We start from the raw sequence: 20,447 nt of genomic DNA, 5'->3' as shown, positions 1-20,447 counted from the left end.
CTGTCTAAATATAAAGTCTTACCAGGTTAAAAATTACTGGCTATGAACACTCCACAGTGAGTTTCTAACCCACCATTGAACAAAGGCATTGCTGTCTTGAAAAACAAGATATATATTCCTTTTTGTGTTGTTCGTTCTGTTGATTCAAGGATTGACATTAAACAGGCTAAATTCCATTATGACCAAAGATGTTTTTTCACTAATAAGGTGAAATGGTGTTTAAGCATTCCCGATTAGTCATTAATGACAAGTTGATCAAATTGATGCCAAAAAAATTTAATCTGTGTCCAAATTCCATCCATCCACAGCAAGCAATGGGGGAAGACAAGGTACACCCTAGTTGGGATTCCAGTCCATTGCAGGACAGACAAACACACACACTCACACCAGGGACAATTTTCCCAGAAGCTAATTAACGTACCAGTACGTCTTTGAACTACCGTAGAAAACTGGAATATTTGGAGGAAACCTACTCAAACACAAGGAAAACATACAAACTCCATGCAGATAGCACCCCACACATGAAATTGAACCCTGGGCCCCAGCACCACAAAGCAGCAATGCTGACCACTGCACCACCATGCCACAATTATCCAAAACCCATACTTTATTTTTCTAAAAACATGCATACATATTGACAAGTTTCTTTTATTGTTTTGTGGAGTTTTTTGGAAATCAGATCTTATCACACAAGTTGTCAAACCCATTGTCAACCCATTTAGGTATGACAAGATCTGAAATAATTTTGATCATGCAGTTTTTTGTACACATAAGGCGCTTCCCCTTTTTAGCAAATCCACTTCCAGACTAGCTAAGATTCTTGTGCTGCTGAAAACAACATCCAAAGCTTAAATATAGTAACATGTACTGTAGAAGTACTAGGTCAAAGCCTCCAGTGGAGAATGCAGCAGTGAATACTTATTGGTATGTGGGCTTATGGATGGGGAGACCAAGATGAAAGTAGGCAAAATATTAATATTTGAAATTTCTATCTAAATGATTGTGTTTGGATTTTGATTGCCATCACAGAGAATATGACCATTACTATACACTGCATTAGTAATTGGGGGAGCTGTTTGTGTTCTATGAAAAGGGTAGGTTCGAGAGTTACCTGAATATTCACACTCAGAAATGAAACTAGACAAAATTTTCCACTTCTTTTTTTTTTCCTGACAGTTGATGGATGTCAAGTCTCTCACATACACAGTCCATGGGTTTATAAAATAAGCAGGCTTGCTCATCTTCACATGACTGCTTTCCTTTCCAGTAGGGCTGTATCAGTGCCCAATCTCACTGAGATTGTGTGAAATTACAGACGGGCTTTTGTGTCCACGGGATGTAAAAAACAAAAGAAATTCCTGAGAAAAACTGAGCTTGAAGTAACACGAAATATGAAACCAAGAAAAGCCATGTCATCTGAAAGCCAAGATGAAAATAACATGGTGCTTAAAATCCCTTTCAAAAACAACTGATGGAAAGGCAATGTAGGCACACAGATTGAGAGTTGTAAAAACTATTTTATTCTGATTATCTTATGTTTGCAGTGTTGACATCAAATCAGTACAGTTAACACAACAGCTGTTTACTGATGTGATGATACATTATATCTTTGTGTTGTTAAATTGTTAACAACAGCATAGCACTCAAGTCTCCAGATTTGAAGCTGGTTTTCTGGCTTTGTCTTTTGGGAGGCCATTGATCTATATGCTGTGATACAGACTGAATTAAACATCACCAAGGAGTGACATTATCACCGATATGCAGTACAACTCAAGTATGATGAGCCACCCAACACTAACAGGGTGTTTCAGCCTTTCTATCATTTCACATTATGGTTAAGCATCTTCTGTCCATTACTACAGTGTTTGTTTCTATGGTAGCATCTCTTTACTGTTACTTAACTTTTCTCTTCTTCTCCATTTGTAAAGAACTCTAAAGTGTGGGTGGTTATTGGAGGAACCATGCAGGTCATTTTTCAGCAATCAAAATCACAATAGCAGTTTTTCAACCAGTCATGTCTGCAATTAAGCAACTGCTGTTTATTTTCCTTTCTAATTAGCCCCTTACCTTCGGCATGAACACAAATTGCTACACAACAGATCAATTCAAAAATTCGCAGCTAATATCTGTGCGTTTTTGTGTTAAATCTCTGGATCTCTGGAAGAAGTCTGGAACCAAGGTGCAATTGCACTGCCTTGATAGAGCCAAGTCACATTTGAAATAACACTTAATATTTAATTGAAGAAACACTGTATTCTTCAAAGCTCCATTCATGTTGTGCAGAACAGTCATTAGAACCAGTGGATGCACAAGTGTAATCCTGTTACTTTTATAAAACCCAAGCTCCTGTGGCATATATACATAGAAAACACAACATTTAACTTTAAAGTCCCACATCAGAAATGCATTTTATAATATGCAAAACAATCCTTTCTGCATCATTGCCAGTTTAATAAGAAGAGGATGCATTTACTGGCAAACCACTAATTCTAAGTACATCAATTTAAGTGCAGTATATAGGTAGCTTTAATATGCAGTAATTGGCTAATGTGTCCCACAAGAAGCATACTCAGATTCCTTTGGGTAGAGTGAACAGTTATGTTAACATTATCTTGTTTTGCTGAAACAGCTAAAAAACTAATCTTACGAAACAATGTGACTTCACATTTGCTCCTTAAAGACAGAAAGAATAAGCCAAAGCAGACGTTTTATATTCTGCATTTTAAAAATACCAGTGCGAAAATTTCAACAATGAAGCTAATTTTATTAGCTTTACCTTTATATAGTGCATATTCTTTCCAATTTAGAAAAATAAATTCTAAACATAACAGTCAGTAATCTGGTTTCCCCTTTCCAATTGTCTAAAAGGCATTACTGCATCTATTAAACACAATACCTCACCTTACGATATTCATGGGAATTGTTCTTCACAATTAATCATACACCTTACCAAAATGAGTTCTATAACGATGATTGATTAAAGGTTTTGAACTGAAGTAAAAGTTTTAGACTACAGGATTCACTACACACTACAGGATTTTTATCAATTACCAATTAGATGTTTCTCTCGTCATAAAACTGTTTTACCCCATGTATTCTCCATCTGTCCAACTTTACTATCCGCAACATGCAAAAACCAAATTTACAAAAAATAAATCTGAAAAACTACACTTTGATACTGTAGTGAAATGGTTAAGAACAGAAGACATTTACAACCTTATTTTTGATAAAAAAAGGGAAAATTTCACAATTAAAACAAATGGTTTTCATGTTTTATTTTAAATCCTGTTCATGTCAACTACAAAAAAAGAAAAAAACTGACAATCATGAAAATAAAACTACTGTCAGGAGACCAGATACACAAGTTCAATCCATAACAAGGATGATTAAATCTATCTCATGTAGGAAATTCAACACAAGGTAAGTTCATTATTTTACAATATAAAACATCGTTGGCTCTACAGAAAGGGAGGGCTCACGGCATGGTTATACGTGCATAAAAAAAGGAAGGAGTGGGGGGAAGGAATGCTTTATTTTTATTTTTACAATTTTCCCAGGCACGTAACAAAACTGCAACTCCATTAACTTTTTACATCACAGCTAAGGGTGGGGGTGAGGGTGGCACACTGTTCGTCAGTGCTTGCTTTTCTTTGATTTCTTATGAGACCGATGTGGAGATCTGGATGATGACCTGGATTTCTTGCCTGATTTTTTGGGTGTCCTAGAACGAGACCGCCGAGACCTCTTGGGTGTCCTGGGTGCTGAAGGTGACCTAAATGAAGGGGGGGAAAAAAAAGGAGATTATTTTTGGTTTTATAGAAAAAATTAGTCCTTCGATCTCATTAACCAACAACCAACATGTCTGTGAGGTTAATAAGTAGGATTAGGACAGAAAATGTAAAATGATGCTTCTGAATAGGAAACCACAATTTTATCTAAAATATTCTTGAGCAAATACTTTAGCGTTTTAAACAAACTGCCAAATGATTAATCTGTAGTAGCAAAAGGTTTTAGACCCTCTTATCAATACTGATGTAAATAAAAAAAATACAAAGATGACCAATGAACAAATTAAAAGTTTGACTTCAAGTTACATTCAGCCTCAGATGAAAACTGTTAGGTCCACCACCATCAAAAATGTGACACAAACGCAATAACTATAAAAAACAAATAACCTGAGAGAAATTGCATTACTGCACCTCACAGCTTATACTATTCCCTGAGACAGTGGAGACAGGATGTGATGCACTGTTGAGTATGCATTGGAGCAGAACACTAATTCCACTGATTTTTTTTTTCTATTCATTACACAGTGGTGAGAAAATATAGGGCATACATACAGCAGCAAAATAATTTATCAAAAGTAACACCTCACAGAGATTGTTTCTTGAGTGCAAGAACTACATTAGTCATATACCTTTTTGAAGACTTTTTACTAGTGTCTCTTGGAGAATCTTTATGTGAGGACCTAGACCTAGAGCTCTCCTTTACATATGACCTGTCTGATCGCTCAGACCGAGGGGACGGGGACTTCCCCCTTCTGCTGCTCCTGGAAGGACTGGGAGACCCACTGTGCTTTCGTTTCCTGAAAAAGAGACATGCTATGAGAATCCAGGACTCTTCTCATCTGGGATAATTTCAGTTACAATTCGTAAGAACTCGTGACCCCACTTCTATCATTGTATTTTTTTTTGCATTTTGCAGTTAACTACTTTTGATTTGGAAATACCAACAGTCCCTTCACATTTTGGGTCACAGCAATGGCTCCTTTATGTATGGAGAGAACAAGGAAGGCTAGACATGCACCAACTGGAGATGGACACTGATGGGAGGAAAGGCACAGACCTCACTGATATCACCACAAGCCTGAAAGTAAGTAGGCACCTGTGTAGGCGTAGAGACTTGTACCCTAGTGATGCTCTGCCAACTAGGGGATCCCTGTCACTCCCAGCTCAAGACATCACCTGTCAGACTCACAACAGCTCTACCAGTCAATCTAAATTGGGAGCCCCTCTAACCTCATTTTCAATTTAAAAATGGAACAGATTCAGATTAAAGGACTGTTTCAGAACCTGTTAAATTTAACCAAATATCAAGACGTAAAAGTGAGCGATTTTGTTACAATCAAATTTCATGTCTGCATAAAGCTTATCATTTTGGTTTAAGGGAAAAATCCAGACTCCAGTGCATCTCAAAAATGTAATCTCTGCTTTGTTCCATGATCCAGAGAAAAAGGAAAAACATTGAACGCAACATCTAAAGAGTCAGAAAAACAAGCAACAGACAATAACAAGACAGCACATTCTAACTACAGGTGACATCTGCACTCCCTCTAAGCCATCACTGTCTTCAGCAATCCAACATTACAGTCTTGCATGTAATGATCATTACATACCACAGCAATGTAGGAAAACTGTCCAGACCAGTCCCCGGTATCATAAGGGGATTGAATATTCATAATGTCAGTTTAAATGTATAAAACATACTGGGATAAACATGTTTGTGCTACAAAGTTGTGTCGTACACAACTTGTGACTCTAATCATCTGCAATCCTCAGAAATGAAAACAAAGACTGGAGGTATTCAAACACTATCAACAATGTCAACTAACACAGGGCAAAATAACTCGTGTAAGTTAGTTAGTGAAGGGTTACTTCGAAGTCTAAAATTTAATCCCTGAATCATTTCAAGACAGATTTAAATGTTATCATCTCCAATGTTTTTGTTGCTTAAGTAACCCAAATATATAATTTATGAGGATGTGAATACACGAAATAAAGTGAATTAAGATTAAAACCTGAGTGATGTGGAAACCATGAGAAAAATAACAATAACAATAACAAGAATGCAGACTACTTAAATTTGCTTCTTAATATTTTTAATTAGTCCAACTGTCTGTTGAACAAGTATACTTAAATTCTTTAAGTATTTCCAAAACCAACTAACCTCTCCTTTCTGGTTGGCGTTGAATCGTCTTTTTCCTTCTTTTCTTTACAACGAACTTCTGATTTGTCTTTATCTTTTTTGTCCCGCTCCTTTTCTCTTTCCACTTCTTTTTCTTTTTCCTGGAATGCAAATCAAAGCAGAACATGCAAAAATCTAAAAATGTGAGTTTTCCCATTTAATTTCACAATATATTACGGGAGAGAGGAGAACCTAGTTTTAATACTACTGTATAATTTCAGGGTTCTAAGTACAGATCTCACAGGCCGAAAACTGTCCTTCAGAAGCTTAGGGAGCTTCCTCTTGTGCGACCTTGGGCCCCGCACAACTGAAATTTGACATGAAGTTATTTTTAATCCCTTTTCACTGGCTTCAGTCTCACTTTAGTTAATCCACCTGTGTTTTACTTATTCAGTCAGTTAAAATCTTACACCTGAAATTCCAATGAAGAAGAATAAGACAATATTTCCCTTTGTAATGATTCGGGACTGGGGGTTGCAATATTTGTGCAGCTTGCCAATGATCATCATTACTCATGCAGTTCTTCACAATCTGATATAACAATATAACAAAAGGGCATTGCAGTTACAAAATGTTTTTAGAAATACAGTATCAGTGCCCCCTTGTGGTGGGCAATCCAAAAAATCCTACAACAGAAATTATATGGTGATGAACTGTAAATGTGATAATTTAGATCTGACTACTCTGTCGATAACAAAACAGGGGTAGGAACAAATGGAGTATTACAACTGTAAAAATGCAAATTTATTTTATTATTAAAATTTCTTTACCAACCCTTTGCAATAGTTTATCACGATAATGTTCCACTTGCTCCTGAATACTCTGTCCAGATTTCTTGGGTCGTTTCCCAGACTCCAATTCATCTTGAAACTTCATAACTTTTAGCTGTATGAAAATAAAAATGTTTTGAAAATCCAAGCAGTGCTGATGTGACAAACTAACAAAATGAAACCTGAGAGGCATGGTCTCCGCCTTTACCTCAATTTCTCTTAGTTTGGCACGCTTCTCTTCACTCATTTCAGAGTACTTTACAGAAAATTTGGAGTCGGAGGATTCCTCTTTTATTGGGTTTGAAAAGAGCGACTGCTCTTCTGATCGAGAACTCCTGGTATCATCATCATCGTCACTTTCTTCTTCTTCCCTATGGAAGAGAAGTGAACAATAACAATTCACTAAATGAAGCAAAGCAAAATGAAAACATTGGAAAACATTACCCTTGTGATTATGAAAAGGTATATAATTGGCACAGATTATGTTCACAATAATGTGAGGTGGAAGATGAGAAACGTCTTTAAATATCACCTTGCAAATCATACAGTCTAGTGCTGATAAAAGACATTTTAGGGTCATTTTAGGGCATAAAATACTGTCCTAGAAATTTGGCAACGAAATATAATACTTTTCAACACTGTAATGTACCCAAGACAATCTCCTGATAAGACTGCTTTCGCACCACTGCAAATTAGAATGCAGGATGCAATGATAATGGAAATTAATAACTTTGCCTACTGATTCAATTAGTTTTTTTAATCAGATTTCACAGAAGGATAATTTTCACTTACTTTTTCTGTTCTTCTTCAGATTCTTCAGGCTGATCAAATATTTCCCACTTTGAAGTTGTAACCGCTGAGGAAACAAAGGACCAACTCAAGCTAATGAATTTTTATTCCAGAAAAAAATGAATCGATGAGCAAAACCTGGGGCGATAATCTTGATGCAAAGATGTTCTTAGTAAAGGAGGTATTACAACTAAAGTACATCACTACATCAATCTGTTTGATTCAAGACAGAATCCTTTCATCAAATTGGTGATTGGCAAGGCTGGCAACAAGCTAATGGGCACCGATAACATGCTTTCCCCCTTACCTACGCAGAACTGTTGAAAAAAATTAGGTGCCTAAACTAAAATAGAGTATTTATAAATTGGAGGTTAATTAACGGTTTAATGAAAACGTGTGAGTCAGCTTGTTTCAGATTTAAAAAAACATATATACCTAACAACTTACAAGTGACTATTAAGTAAGATCTTTCACAAAAGAAATGAATGGCTCAGTAATTTGCTCTGCTAATTCCAACAGTGAGCATATATAAAGTTTACTTACATTTCACAAATCTATGATGCCTCACCAGTATATATACACAATATACATGCATTGGACATTTTCAACAGAAACCATAAAAGCCAGAATATGGTCACACTATGGCACTTTCCCTCCAAATTCTAAATACAGTATTATGTTCACATTATTGTTATATTATTGTTTTGCAACAACTAAAAAAACAGATGAAGAGAAAATGTTTCTAAAGAAGGAAACATTTCCAGAGGAACTCCAACAAAACATTTTCAGAATAACACTACATTTTTAATAAAGGCAATCAATGCTATACAAATCAGATGCAAAGGAAAACAATGCTTTCATTTTCTCAGTGTGAACGAGGACTGTAGGTCCAGATATGAAGTACATCTGATACAGAAAGTAACTTTCAAGCTAAAGTCTTACCTTGTGCTTCGAGTTCGGACTCATCTACTGCTTCCCATTTAGATGGCGCCATTTTAAAAGCAGGTTCCTTTGACTGGCTAGGAGCTTCCACTAATTAATTCAAACAAAAGAAATGATCTGTAGAGGCACTTATACCTGAGAGCAGGGTGCACTTTTTATGCAAAGGGTTGTCGAAGTATGCAACAGGAAGTGGCTTACCCAGCTTTTTTAAAGAAATGGCTGGATGAGATCCTTGGACCAATTAGCTACTAGCAATCAGGCAGGATGGGGCAAAAGGCCTCCTCTCATTTGCAACCTTACGTTTTTAAATTTCTATTACAAATGCAACCACGACCAAAATTCAATTCCGATAACTTGAAAAAAATATTTTAGAAAGTACTTAGAAATACTTCTTACGGTTAGTTTAGCTAGACACCTAAAGACACTGTAACTGCAGTGCTGTGTTCAGCTGTTAGTGGTATTAGGAAAATCGTAAATTCACGACATTTATTGTAGATGGCTCCATTTCAAATGTCTGCATTTTATTTACATTAAAAATTCACAGCAGACATGATTTCAAACTCATGACCAACGACAGTAAAGAAAGTATTTAAAGGTGAGAAAAAAAAACATTAAACAATAAGCAGAGGGATGACTTCTTTCAAAAGGTTCGGCAGCAAATACATGACTTACAAGGAATACCATCGAGGTCATCATCTACTGTCTTTATTGGAACTCCATCTAGGTCATCTAAAGGAGCACCGTCTATGGGCGCACTGTCAATAGGTACACCATCCACATCATCCAGTGGAGCCCCATCGAGCTCTTCTTCAATGGGAGCCCCGTCAAGATCTTCGGCAACTTCAGGCTGCAAGATGCAAAAAGAAGGTAATGCTTTTTAGCAAATAGGCAATCAAAGCGTGCAAACAACCTTCTCTTCACACATACACACACAAAAGAACAACAAAATGTGTTTCTTCTGATTTTCTACCTCTACGACAACAGATGGAGCGACATCTTTCTCCCCACTGAGGTTGACCAGACCAAGGAAGATGTTCTGGAGTTTGATTAGAAACGGCTCCGGATAAACAGTCCAGTCCTCCCATGCTCTGAAGCAGGACATAACTCTTTGCTGTGTTTGGTGTGGGAAAAGAAAAACTTGAAATTAGCTGAAGTGTCAATGTTTCTAATGAACTATAGAAAGAATGGCTTCTTAATGTCATAGCTGAGCTTAACTACTAATTCTTCTCTATGACACTACTCATATTACTCGGTATGAAATCACAGATCAATGAAAGAATCCTAGATTGGAAAAGTTCATTCTACATAATCAGTTTATTACCTTATCTACGTATGCATTCACTAATCTTGAAGAAAAACAAATACCTTGAAGTTTTCAGATTGCAAATGGCCCTGTATCGTCTTGTATGTGGCATTGAGGTCTGAAAATATCTGGCAGAGCTTAGATTCAAAGCTGCAAGAAAAAATGTAAACTTTTACCCTTATGCTTTTAAAACCAAGGGTGACATTTTAGTTTGTAGACTTCAGTGCACACTTACTATTTTCTATAATAAGAAGCATTGGCAACTTTTGCAGATGAATTGTACAACACGTCGGATACCAAATATAACCGTGCAATCTGAAAAAGAAAAGAAGAATGAATACCTGTCCCAAAGTGAAGAATTTACAAAACAATGTGCATTAATGAAAAACACAAAAATCCAAAATAACACTCTAAGGAATAATTTAAGAATAGTTTAAAAGCCTCCTACACAGCAAGTGGAAGCATAACAGTATTACAACACACCTTTTTTGGCAGTGGAGTCTTCAGTATAGACAATGATTCAGCAATACACTCTACTATTTCTTCAGCAGCTTCTGCATGGTTCAGACAGAATAGCATCGCATCAGCTATATCATTCTTCCGCGGTGTCAGGCCACGCAACATCTCCTCCAATTTGTCTCTTTGTCTACAGAATGAGAAACAAATTAAGTTACATTTAAAGTTGTGAAGTTCATTATCTGCATCTTCACTGACACAATGTTTCCTGAACGTGAATCTCTGTGAAGTGTTATGTTTTGTTAAGCTAATTTAGGCAAGCTTCATTTTAGAAATTACCAGTAAGGGAAAACATTTTCCTCCGATTTAATTACTTTAAATTGAACCTGGGTATACTTATAGCTAGGACTATTAAGCAACGTTTAAAAAAAGTGTGAATGCCTGGGAAACTGCTCATCTGGCAGAACCTATCATTTGACAAAGATTATGGGCAATGACATAATGGAAAAAAATTCAAAAGCTTTTGATTAACCAGTAAATTGTTGCAGACTTTACAAGGGCCATACGTCCTTGAGAAATCCTTACTCTTCTTTAAGAGAGCCTTTTTTGGTTGTCTCTTCCTCAGACTCCTTATCGTCATCATCAAGCGACCCATGCAGATATGGGTTCAGGGGAGGCGGTCGCCACATTGACCCATTCTTAAACATTCTGAAGTCTTCCGTCCTCCATTTAGTTGGAGAGTCGCCCTGTAAAAAAACATTGTAACCAGTTCAGTACAAACATCCTCTCAAAAAATTAAAAATGTCCGGTCAAAAAAAATCAAAACAGAAACCAGACCAATCAAATAACTTACCTGCAAGATGGAGTATAACTTCCACCTGTAGTAAACATGAGCCGGGCTTTGATTCTCAAAAAGAAACCTGTTTTAGAGAGGGGAACAAAATAAAAGGACATAAAGACTAATGTTTGGTGCCACACTTTTCTCAATTGAAATGAAGTATTTTTCTGGCTAAATGGTACCCAAGGCTCACGTGAAGTCTACAAAAACTGAAAATTCAACGATTCTATTGTAAAATGAATGAATGGTCCTACGCAGATGAAGGACAAAAAAGTATTTTAAAAAAAAGGAGTACAAACCTAAACATTGGGTTGTTAATCTCTCGGTTCATGATCATAGCTTCAAACATAGGTCCTTCACGCACCACAAACTCGATCATTCGATGTATCAGAGAGAGCAAATTCCTATAAGAAAAACACAGTTAAAGCAAACACATTCAGAATCTTAATCTCTATCCAAAGCACTCTCTCCACTCCACATTTCTACCACACTAATGAAAGAGTTCTGGCTATCTTCCAAATTTAAGCAAAATTAGGATGGATAAACATTTTACTTTCAAATTCATCTTCTGAGTATATATTATGTGAAATGTTAATATATAAAGAACTTTTAGAAATTTAAGCATCATGTTACTAGATTAATTCAGGTCAGATCAAATTGTTTTAAACTAATTAAAAGCCAATTTTCATTTTCCAAGCCATTTCTATATAGCTTTTTAGGGTGAACTTACTAACAAAGCTTAATGCTTAAAAAACAAAGACAGCCAAGATCATAATGTTTCGGACTTCAGTATTCTAAAATTTGCAGTTTTGCAATGTAATCGACATTGGAAGCACAAAACACTAAGAGGTAAAATTGTGTAAATTTATTGACGTGAAACAACTGCAAACCACATTTTTGAGAATAGGTAGCAAACATACGCATTATGCATAAAACATGACTAGCAGGGGCCAGTCTTTTGAAAGAAATAAAATCCAACTTTGCTTGAATTATTTCCATGATGGTATAATATCCAGACCACAAATAGAAACTACACATTTTCAAATTTTAATACTTGAAGAGCAAAAAAAGACATTAAAGAAAATCTTAATGTCTCAAACTTTAATCCTTCTGCACCCAATACCTATTTAAAAAAATATTTATTTAAATCAATTTGAAAGAATTTATTCATAAGAAATAAAGCATGACCTTTAATAACTATTTCAACAGGTGGAACTTCATTATAACTCTTCACAAATTGTAGTATAAAGCTACAAGCATTACATTGTCTGTCTGACCACTGTTTTACATTGTGTGGTGAAAAGGTACTAATTTATAAATGTGCAAACTTCAGATATAGAACTTCAGTGAAAAAAAGCAGGAAATAACTACAACAAATGCTCTTCTGTAGCAATTAAAACTGCTGCAGTATAAACTAAAAACCCAGTATCATTCAATGTAATTTTTCCGATTTTAAATTTAAAAAATATAGAATTGTTGGCCTTAATAGGCTAAATTTTAAATGAAGACTTTCTACAGTGACAGCTGCAGCTTCTTGAAATGTGACTAATAAAATGTACAGGATTTAAGAATGCATGGAAGTGAATAAAGGTGGATGACGAGCAAGAAAAATAATGTGCTATTTAGATTAATTTAGGGAAAATGTACAAATTAGCCTAAAGTGGCCAACAAAACAACATACGATGCCTTTCATTTACAACACAATCACATTTATTGGAGCTGATCGTACCAATGTCAGGTAAAATTCTGTATACTTTCCCAATCCATCCCATGACGCTTTTCTGGTCCCTCGCTGCTGCAGACAGTTCAACTTGTGCTGCTCACCAAGGCCAATGTCAAAGGTCATACAGAATAAGGGGATTGGATTTATCTGCATAGGTAATTTGATTTTACCCATGCTTGGCTGACAGAGGCCAGGAGGATTTTAGTTAAGAGTGAGCAATAGTATAAAAGGGAGAGGACTCTTTTCAATATAAGCTAAGACAGCACTGCAATTAGGTACAGCAAACAAATAACTTGGACCATTAGTGTAAAAATAAGGTGTAAATCCTGATTTTATGCATGTGAAATAAATACGAAGAAACACCAGAGAACGGCTGAGATAAACTAGCCTTAATTCTAAGAGGGATCTTGTGCTATTTATGCTTAAATGATATTTGACTTATTTCTGCTCTGTCGACAGTGAACTCACTGCTACGTTAAGCATCTAGTGCATACAATTATTACGTCATTGATATTATAACAACATAATACGATATACACTATTTTTGCATTTTAGATACTAATTTCAAAGTGGGCCCGAAACGGCTATATAACACTGGAAAACATTACAAATATATTCCTGTTCAATTTCAAGCTTTGTTTTCCTTGTGTTCCATTTGTGAGTAAACTGGACAATCCATATTGAAAAACTGGTGGAGTACACAGCCCCTAGCTTGCCCAAAGGAACTATCAGGACATATATCTGGCAGGGGTGGGGTGTTGAACCTGAACTATTGCTCACTCAAACTAACCTCCAGTAGCATGCAACGCCCAATTAATCCAAGTTTTTTTTAGTTATATGGGACTTGTTTTTCTACAATTTACATCAATTTAAAAAAAAGAAAAACATGTACCTTTCTGTTGGGATAACCACTTTGACTATGGCTTGCGACAGAGTCTGTATATGAAGTCACATCAGATAATAAACATAGAATATGTGAGTATTGTTAACAAGCAACAAGCAAAATATAAAATGCATTAAAAATTGCATATTATAACAAACGTTCCTTTACTGCTGTCAGTTTTCACATAAGAAAATGCTAACACTTCTCCCTGCACTGCATATTTCAATCAACAGAAAATGTAAGAAAACTACTTCAGTTATAATGCAAATGCCTAGACTTTAATTTACAGATTAACTGATCAATTTCACTAGCATTAGAAAACTACTTCAGCTCCTTGAAATGCCTCTTTAAGGCTAGAGAAGTGTTTCACCATTCATAATTTAAGTTGCTACTGTACAGTACAAAATACTATGTACATAAATCAATACATACTGAAATAAGCACAACAACCTAAGACACAAATAACTACATAAAAAATATGACCTCCATACTTACCTTTTTTAAAAATCACAGAACATTTAACCTTACATACTAGACCATACTAGCAATGATATCAATTTTATTTTTCTTATTTTAAATTTTGAAAAATCAGATTTAAAAAAAATGCAGTGTACAGCTGTTTACTTGTATTCATTATGTTTGGGAACATAATGTTATATATGTACAAATAGTGCACTACATAATTGACTATTATGAAAGAGGGATTTTTTTCTATTTAGATAAACAGGATTTCTGAAAAGCAAGGCTTTACAATCTTACCAGATTTCACTTGCTTAAAGAAAAAATTAAACAATAACTTAAGTTGCCCATGCATAACGTACTAAATTACCTTATCGAACTCCTCTTTGTTTTTGGGAGGGGGGAGCAATGCAGCATTGGGGTTCTTCAACCTCTCTCTTGGCTGTGCATTGAAAGGAAGCCCTGATGGAGGTGGTGGAAGGGTGTGCTCCATCATGGAAGGTGGAATGTATATGGGGTGAGGGGGGATTGGTACAGCTTTCCCCCATCCCAGCTTCATTTCAAAATTCATAATCATCTTTCCTGGAATGAATAAAACAAAAGACTTCTATGGCGGCCCGTCATCAAATCATTTCAACGTGCTATGGCCAATTATTGTTCTATATCCTCAACCTGTTTGGAAGTACCAACTGTTTTCTAAGCTTCGGCTCCTGCTCTGGCGAGAACAAGATACCGAGACCAACCTGCTCCTCCCACTCGTGACCTCACATGGCGCAAACTCCTCAGTGCCCGAGAGGAGAGGTGGTGCCACAGAAGCTATCGTTGGTCAGAAAGCCAAGGCAGCTTTGGCCATACATCAACTTCCCATCAAGCCAAGGCCATAGAGCTCAACCAGCACTCAAGTCAGAGTCTTCACTACTCGGAAACAACTCATTCTTAGCTCTTGACTCGAACGACACGTAATCATGACCAATATCCAACGTTTCAAAACCTGTTCTCACACAGAGATTTTTCAGACTACATCACTAAAAGATCAGAACATTCCCATGAAAATCAAGGACACTACGCCTACCTACGCGGTACACTAGTTTCTTACCGTTTAAATGTTTTAATGCTCTTTCCGCATCTCTTCTACTCATAAACGCCACAAAGCCGCAGTTCCGTTCCCTAGCACGCTCTTCATCGGTTCTTGGCCACATGATCTTCACACTGGCTAAAGGACCAAAGCGGCCAAACTCCTGACACAGCATCTCTTCATTCATCTAGGAAAGAAAAAACTCAACTGATCGAACTCTTCTGGCACCTCTGCATGCGTTTTCTCACTTATCGGGGTAACGTCCTCAGACATCCATTTCAAAGGCAGTCAAGCGCATTTCAGTTACCTGAGGGTTTATATTTCCAAGATATAAATTAGTGGTAGAAGGATCCCCAACATCATGTGAACCGGGCGCGGAGTCATCGAGAACTACAAAACAAGAACAAAGTGATTTATCTCTTTAGAGTTGAGAGTGCTGCATGATCAAATGATATCAAACGAAAAGCATGCCACAAAGTAAAATTAAATTACCACTGGACGGACGGTTTCTTCTTGAAGAACCATCCGCTAAAAGAAGCAGAAAAGCAGTATAAATTTTGTTTCAATATAACGACAGCAAGGACACTACGGTATTACAGGGAAGGCCAACAACTAACAGAAATAAGATAAGGAGACTCAATAGTATTTTAAAAAATGCTACTCACAAGATCGTCTCGCATCCATACTAGACAGAGGTTCAAATCTGCTGATTCGGCCCTTCATCTTATGTCTCTCATCACGCTCTTCCTGAATTCTAATTACAAAAAAACAAGTTATTAAATGGGCTGTAATTTAAATAAGAACAAAGAGCACACAGTAATCAAACTCACTAATCCAAATTTAATTCTTATGTTTAAATATTTCTCTTATAAGAATAGTAAACTGCAATTTCAAATGATCAGGTGCTGCATTCCAACAAATAAGCTTAAACCTGAACTTTACTTTGATCACATCTTATAATTAGTCAGTGTGAATTAGTTAAGAAAGCCTGAAACAAGTTGTGCTATTTGTGTATGTTGTTGTTATGTTTTGTATATGTTGTGTATAACAGGGAAGAGAAACCTTTTGTAGTGTCAGTTTTTTAATTTGTAATTTTAAAGGTACAAAACAGCTCTGCTAATTATTTTATAAAACGTTGTAATGTGCTGTACAATAGTAAAAATTAAAAATTACACTGAATAAAAGCACCAGCTTGACGATTGAGTAATCTGTAATAGCAGTAACTTCCTCAGATACAATGTCGGTATGGTTCTGTTCCACACTGAGAGTTTGAAGTCTTTCAGATGTTTCTCACTTTAACAAGTTTATAAAGTAAGAGTCAATATCATCGACTCTGCAATGCTTGCTGTAAGAATCGAATTGCATCTAAAAATAAAATCATCAGGGACATGAAGGGGCTCACAATATGGCAAGTAACCACCATCTTTCCCCATTAAACAATATTCTTGATGTAATTCAAGAAGATGTTCTTTTAATTGATATCCACTGGTATCAAACAGTTTAAATATCTTATTAAAAATAGTAACTACAACTTAAATCAAACAATCCAGTTATTAATTTTACATCACATGTAAGACATCTGCAACAATTTATGGTCAATGCCAGTTCAGATCGGTGACCCAAAAAAACACCTTATTTAATAAGCTAGTTTATGTCAGATTTAAGAAATGACAGGGGAAACTTTGCAAAGAATGAAACCAAAAGACATTTTAAAGAGAATGTCAAACGAAACACCTCAGATAAATCTGAGCTCTAAAGAAGAGAACACACTTACTGTTTTAATTCTTCTTTGAACAGTTCCAAATTGCTCTTCTTTTTTTCCTTTTCTCCCTTCTTTAATGACTATAAAAGAAAAGCATATTTCTTTTATATTCTATCCTGCAGCTTACATAATATTTCTTTCCATGGGTTCAAACTAAGTTAGCAACAAAGCAGCAGTATTACAAGGTACTTACAGGCCTTTTATCGTGTACAAAAAATTGCGGAGGTTTTTCAACAGGCAAAGAACTTTTGGGTTCCACAAAACGAGATGTTGGTTTGTACAGTTTGCCTTTCTTATCATCTGCTTCAGATTCTTCTGCAAAGGAAAAAAGAATATGGTGATAGACCTTTTACCACCTATAATCCATACACAATAAGAAACTGAACATATCCTCTATAACCAAACAATACTAATCATAGTTACCAAAGCTACTTCACAAAATGAGGTCCCAAAAGCAGTACTTTTATATCCCTTTCTAAAGTAACAAGCTAAAAGATTAAAAATGCATCTTGCTCTTGTTAAGCATGAGGTGCACAACATTCTACAAATAGAGACATAAAGCATGAAATATTAGCCATACCTTTTGATGCATTTGCAATGCCTCCTCTAACAAAAGCTTTCACTTTACTTCCATCTCCTCCTTCAAACGCAGCAAGAAATTCTTCATAAATCTCTGCTGCTGCTCGCTCATCCTCCTACAACAAGAGACAAGTGTAAGAAGACATTGTCCCAAGTAAACATACTTTACTACAATCAGACACCCACTGCAGCTACCTTAGAAACACATGAAAGTTCGTGATTAAAGCTTCTACAAACAGTGATTCCAAAGACGCTTTTCTCAGCATCAGAATTTTGAATGAAAGAAAAACAAAATGCATTTCATACAAAGAAGTTTATTTTATTGAAAAATAAACTGATAAAGCCCATGCTGGACTATAAAAATAGTGAAGGTACAATCATCTATGGAATGGGACAGAATATTTTATATCAGAAACATGTTCTGTTTCTTTTCATGCTGCAGCAGAAACAAATGTAAATTACATCCCTTTAATACCATCTGCAATTACATGCTTCATCGTGTAATTACACGTGATACCTCACTGCAAAATACAGTGCTTGAAGAACGGGCCAAATCAGAAGTTGGCACACATTCCACACCATGTAACTCATAAATACCAACACATGTTTTAATGAAAAGTTATGAGAGATTTTTACAAAAGGGTTCATCTGAAGGTGCTTTGAACTAGCTATACCAGGAACACCACCAACTCAAACACAATAAGGGATGATAATATATGTGCCACAAACTTGAAATGAAAAAAAACATAGAACAAACTTCTGACCGGTTAGTGCCCCACTAAATTACTCATCTTTAATTGCTCATTAAAACAGATTAATATACAAAATATTTCTAAATTTAAAAATGGCAAAAACATCTAGTGTTTGAAAGTAACGTGGAGGCCATTCTTTGCAACTTTTACCTTCTTTTTAATTTCTTCTTGTTCCTTCTTACTGAGAGTTCTCTTAGCAGCAGACATCTTGCCAATACTGAAGGACTTTAACTTGCTCTCCAATAGAGTCTGAAATAGATTAAAATACTCATAACCTACAAATGGTCATATCTGACAAAACGTTCCTCTAGTACAATAGAATAAATCTTTGTTATAACCAATATTAAGTTTCATTGCAATACTTATGAAAATCATTTCAGACTGAATCCATCCCCAACCTTTTTGGGTAGACAGGGGGTAGAGTTTTGAACAGTTAAAAAATATTTACCCCCCAAAATTAAAAAAAACTTATGCATTAATGGTAGTAGTAACGTCTCAAATATTTCTGTTAGTTATATTTCAGACATTAATATTCTATCAGTATGTTGAGTGAAAAAAAACACTCATCCATTTCCTTCAAACAACTCCAAATCGTGGTTTCCACGGTTACAGCATTTTAAAATGAAAAAAAGTGTTAAAAAGACCAGTGCAGATGTCACAAACGCGCAGTTTCGAGAGGGAAACAAATGGGGCAGCGCATAGTTTGTTTTCAAAGTGCAGCAGCTCGCAAGTAAAAAAAATGTTAAGTGCTGAAAAAGACCCATTCTAATTTGTGTTCGCGTGTAATACCACAAACCTAAGTTTGAAAACTTAAAGGGAAAAAAAAGGTAAGAGTTTCCAAGCCAAAACCGCAGAAATAATCATCCTCACATATAACTCTTATGCAGAAACGTCACTAGGGACATACCTCAACATGCAGTGCTGCTCAACCGAGCTTCTCTCTATAATGAGCGGCACTTCACGACATCGGAAACTCAAAACTTTTTAATGAAATCGTAGAAAACCGATATAAGTAAGGCCTCGTATCGAGAGACCGGCTTACTATTCCTTTGGCTACATAAACATAAGCCCTTAAATGCACGGTAAAGCCTGGCCAAATAACTCAATCTAGAAAAACGGAACAGCCAGAGACCTGGCGCTAAATTTGAATAAAGATCGCACCACAAATAATCTGAAATTAACAAAGTATGGCAGTTCGACTGGATACTTAAATTAAATTGCACGACGCAATTGAGAACCACTATCAATTCATGGGAGACTATTAAGGTAGACGTTTGTACATACTGTACATAACACAGGCATGGGGTAAGCATACGAGCTAAGACTGCAAATGAGATCTTCCAGCAGTCTGGCGTACATTATTTAGTTTCAGAAAAGTGTTTGGAAAGCGCTACGCAAAATGTACAAAAAATATTTTTTCCAAGGACACCTTGGTCAAAGACGCACGTTTACTACTGCTTGGGCCGTAAAGAAACCCCTCGGCCTTCCATCTTCCTGCACGACCGCACAATGCTCGTCCCAGGACTGTCACATACCAGGCCAACGAACAAAAACATCAAATACAACTATGGCACAATACGACATTCAAACACTGCTGAACTAGTATTCAGACTCGTCTTTGCCATCTTATTTTAAATATATCCCCCAGGAAATTAACTTACCTTTGCGCTAGCTTTCTGCGCACCGCCAGGCGTTTTGTCCGCCATCTTCCTTCCTCCTTCACTCGCGTAATCTATCACCGAATACTTGATCACAGCGCGGCGAAGCGGAGGCTTTTTTTCAATGAGTCGATTGCCGAAATATAGATGGGTGAGAGGACTGGCAGAGTGTTGATATGGAGGAGTCTAGCGCCTTAACGATACACCCGTTACCTTTATTTATAATAAAACCACTGTTGCCAAGAACGACGAAAAGCAATAATGTATACTTTATTTTAATCTGATAGGATACATTATAACATAACACGTGGCATTAATGTCTTAAGACCTGGAATCAAATTGATAAAAATCCGTGCAAAATACAGCTATATTTAAAAATCGGACGCTTTACCTGATTTTACCATTAAAAAAGTATTGCTACCCAGCGGAGAAGGGCACAGAACAATGACGGATACATTTCGCACGTTCATAAGAAAGCAGTGCTAGTAATGGTA

At 36.2% G+C, this 20,447-nt stretch overlaps 1 protein-coding gene across 1 annotated transcript; it reads right to left on the bottom strand.

Moving 5' to 3' along the window:
* Positions 1-3,260: 3,260 nt before the first annotated feature.
* Positions 3,261-20,036, bottom strand: u2surp (U2 snRNP-associated SURP domain containing). The gene is made up of 26 exons (XM_088914105.1): positions 19,957-20,036; positions 18,446-18,544; positions 17,545-17,659; positions 17,158-17,279; positions 16,977-17,044; positions 15,868-15,956; positions 15,695-15,730; positions 15,510-15,592; positions 15,224-15,389; positions 14,498-14,709; positions 13,678-13,721; positions 11,362-11,466; positions 11,078-11,144; positions 10,810-10,970; positions 10,252-10,414; positions 10,004-10,083; positions 9,831-9,918; positions 9,436-9,576; positions 9,138-9,312; positions 8,466-8,555; positions 7,527-7,590; positions 6,943-7,105; positions 6,739-6,849; positions 5,947-6,065; positions 4,418-4,585; positions 3,261-3,772 (listed from the first exon to the last, which is right to left on the bottom strand). Exons 1-26 carry the CDS (start codon positions 19,999-20,001, stop codon positions 3,634-3,636), a joined length of 2,913 nt encoding a protein of 970 aa, XP_088770231.1. The 5' UTR covers positions 20,002-20,036; the 3' UTR covers positions 3,261-3,633.
* Between the last annotated feature and the right edge of the window lie 411 nt (positions 20,037-20,447).

Source organism: Atractosteus spatula, chromosome 4 (genome assembly GCF_055471065.1).
Source record: "Atractosteus spatula isolate fAtrSpa1 chromosome 4, fAtrSpa1.hap1, whole genome shotgun sequence".
In the NCBI taxonomy this organism is placed as follows: Eukaryota; Metazoa; Chordata; class Actinopteri; order Semionotiformes; family Lepisosteidae; genus Atractosteus; species Atractosteus spatula.
Note: the sequence above shows the minus strand (reverse complement) of the source record. Positions and strands in the feature narration are given on the sequence as shown.

Coding starts and splice junctions, on each gene's coding strand:
- u2surp (XM_088914105.1), bottom strand. CDS start 20,001: ATGGCGGACAAAACGCCTGGCGGTGCGCAGAAAGCTAGCGCAAAG. Junction 9,577..9,830: donor TGCAATCTGAAAACTTCAAG/GTATTTGTTTTT, acceptor CACCAAACACAG/CAAAGAGTTATGTCCTGCTT. Junction 7,106..7,526: donor TCTGAAGAAGAACAGAAAAA/GTAAGTGAAAAT, acceptor TCTCTTCCATAG/GGAAGAAGAAGAAAGTGACG.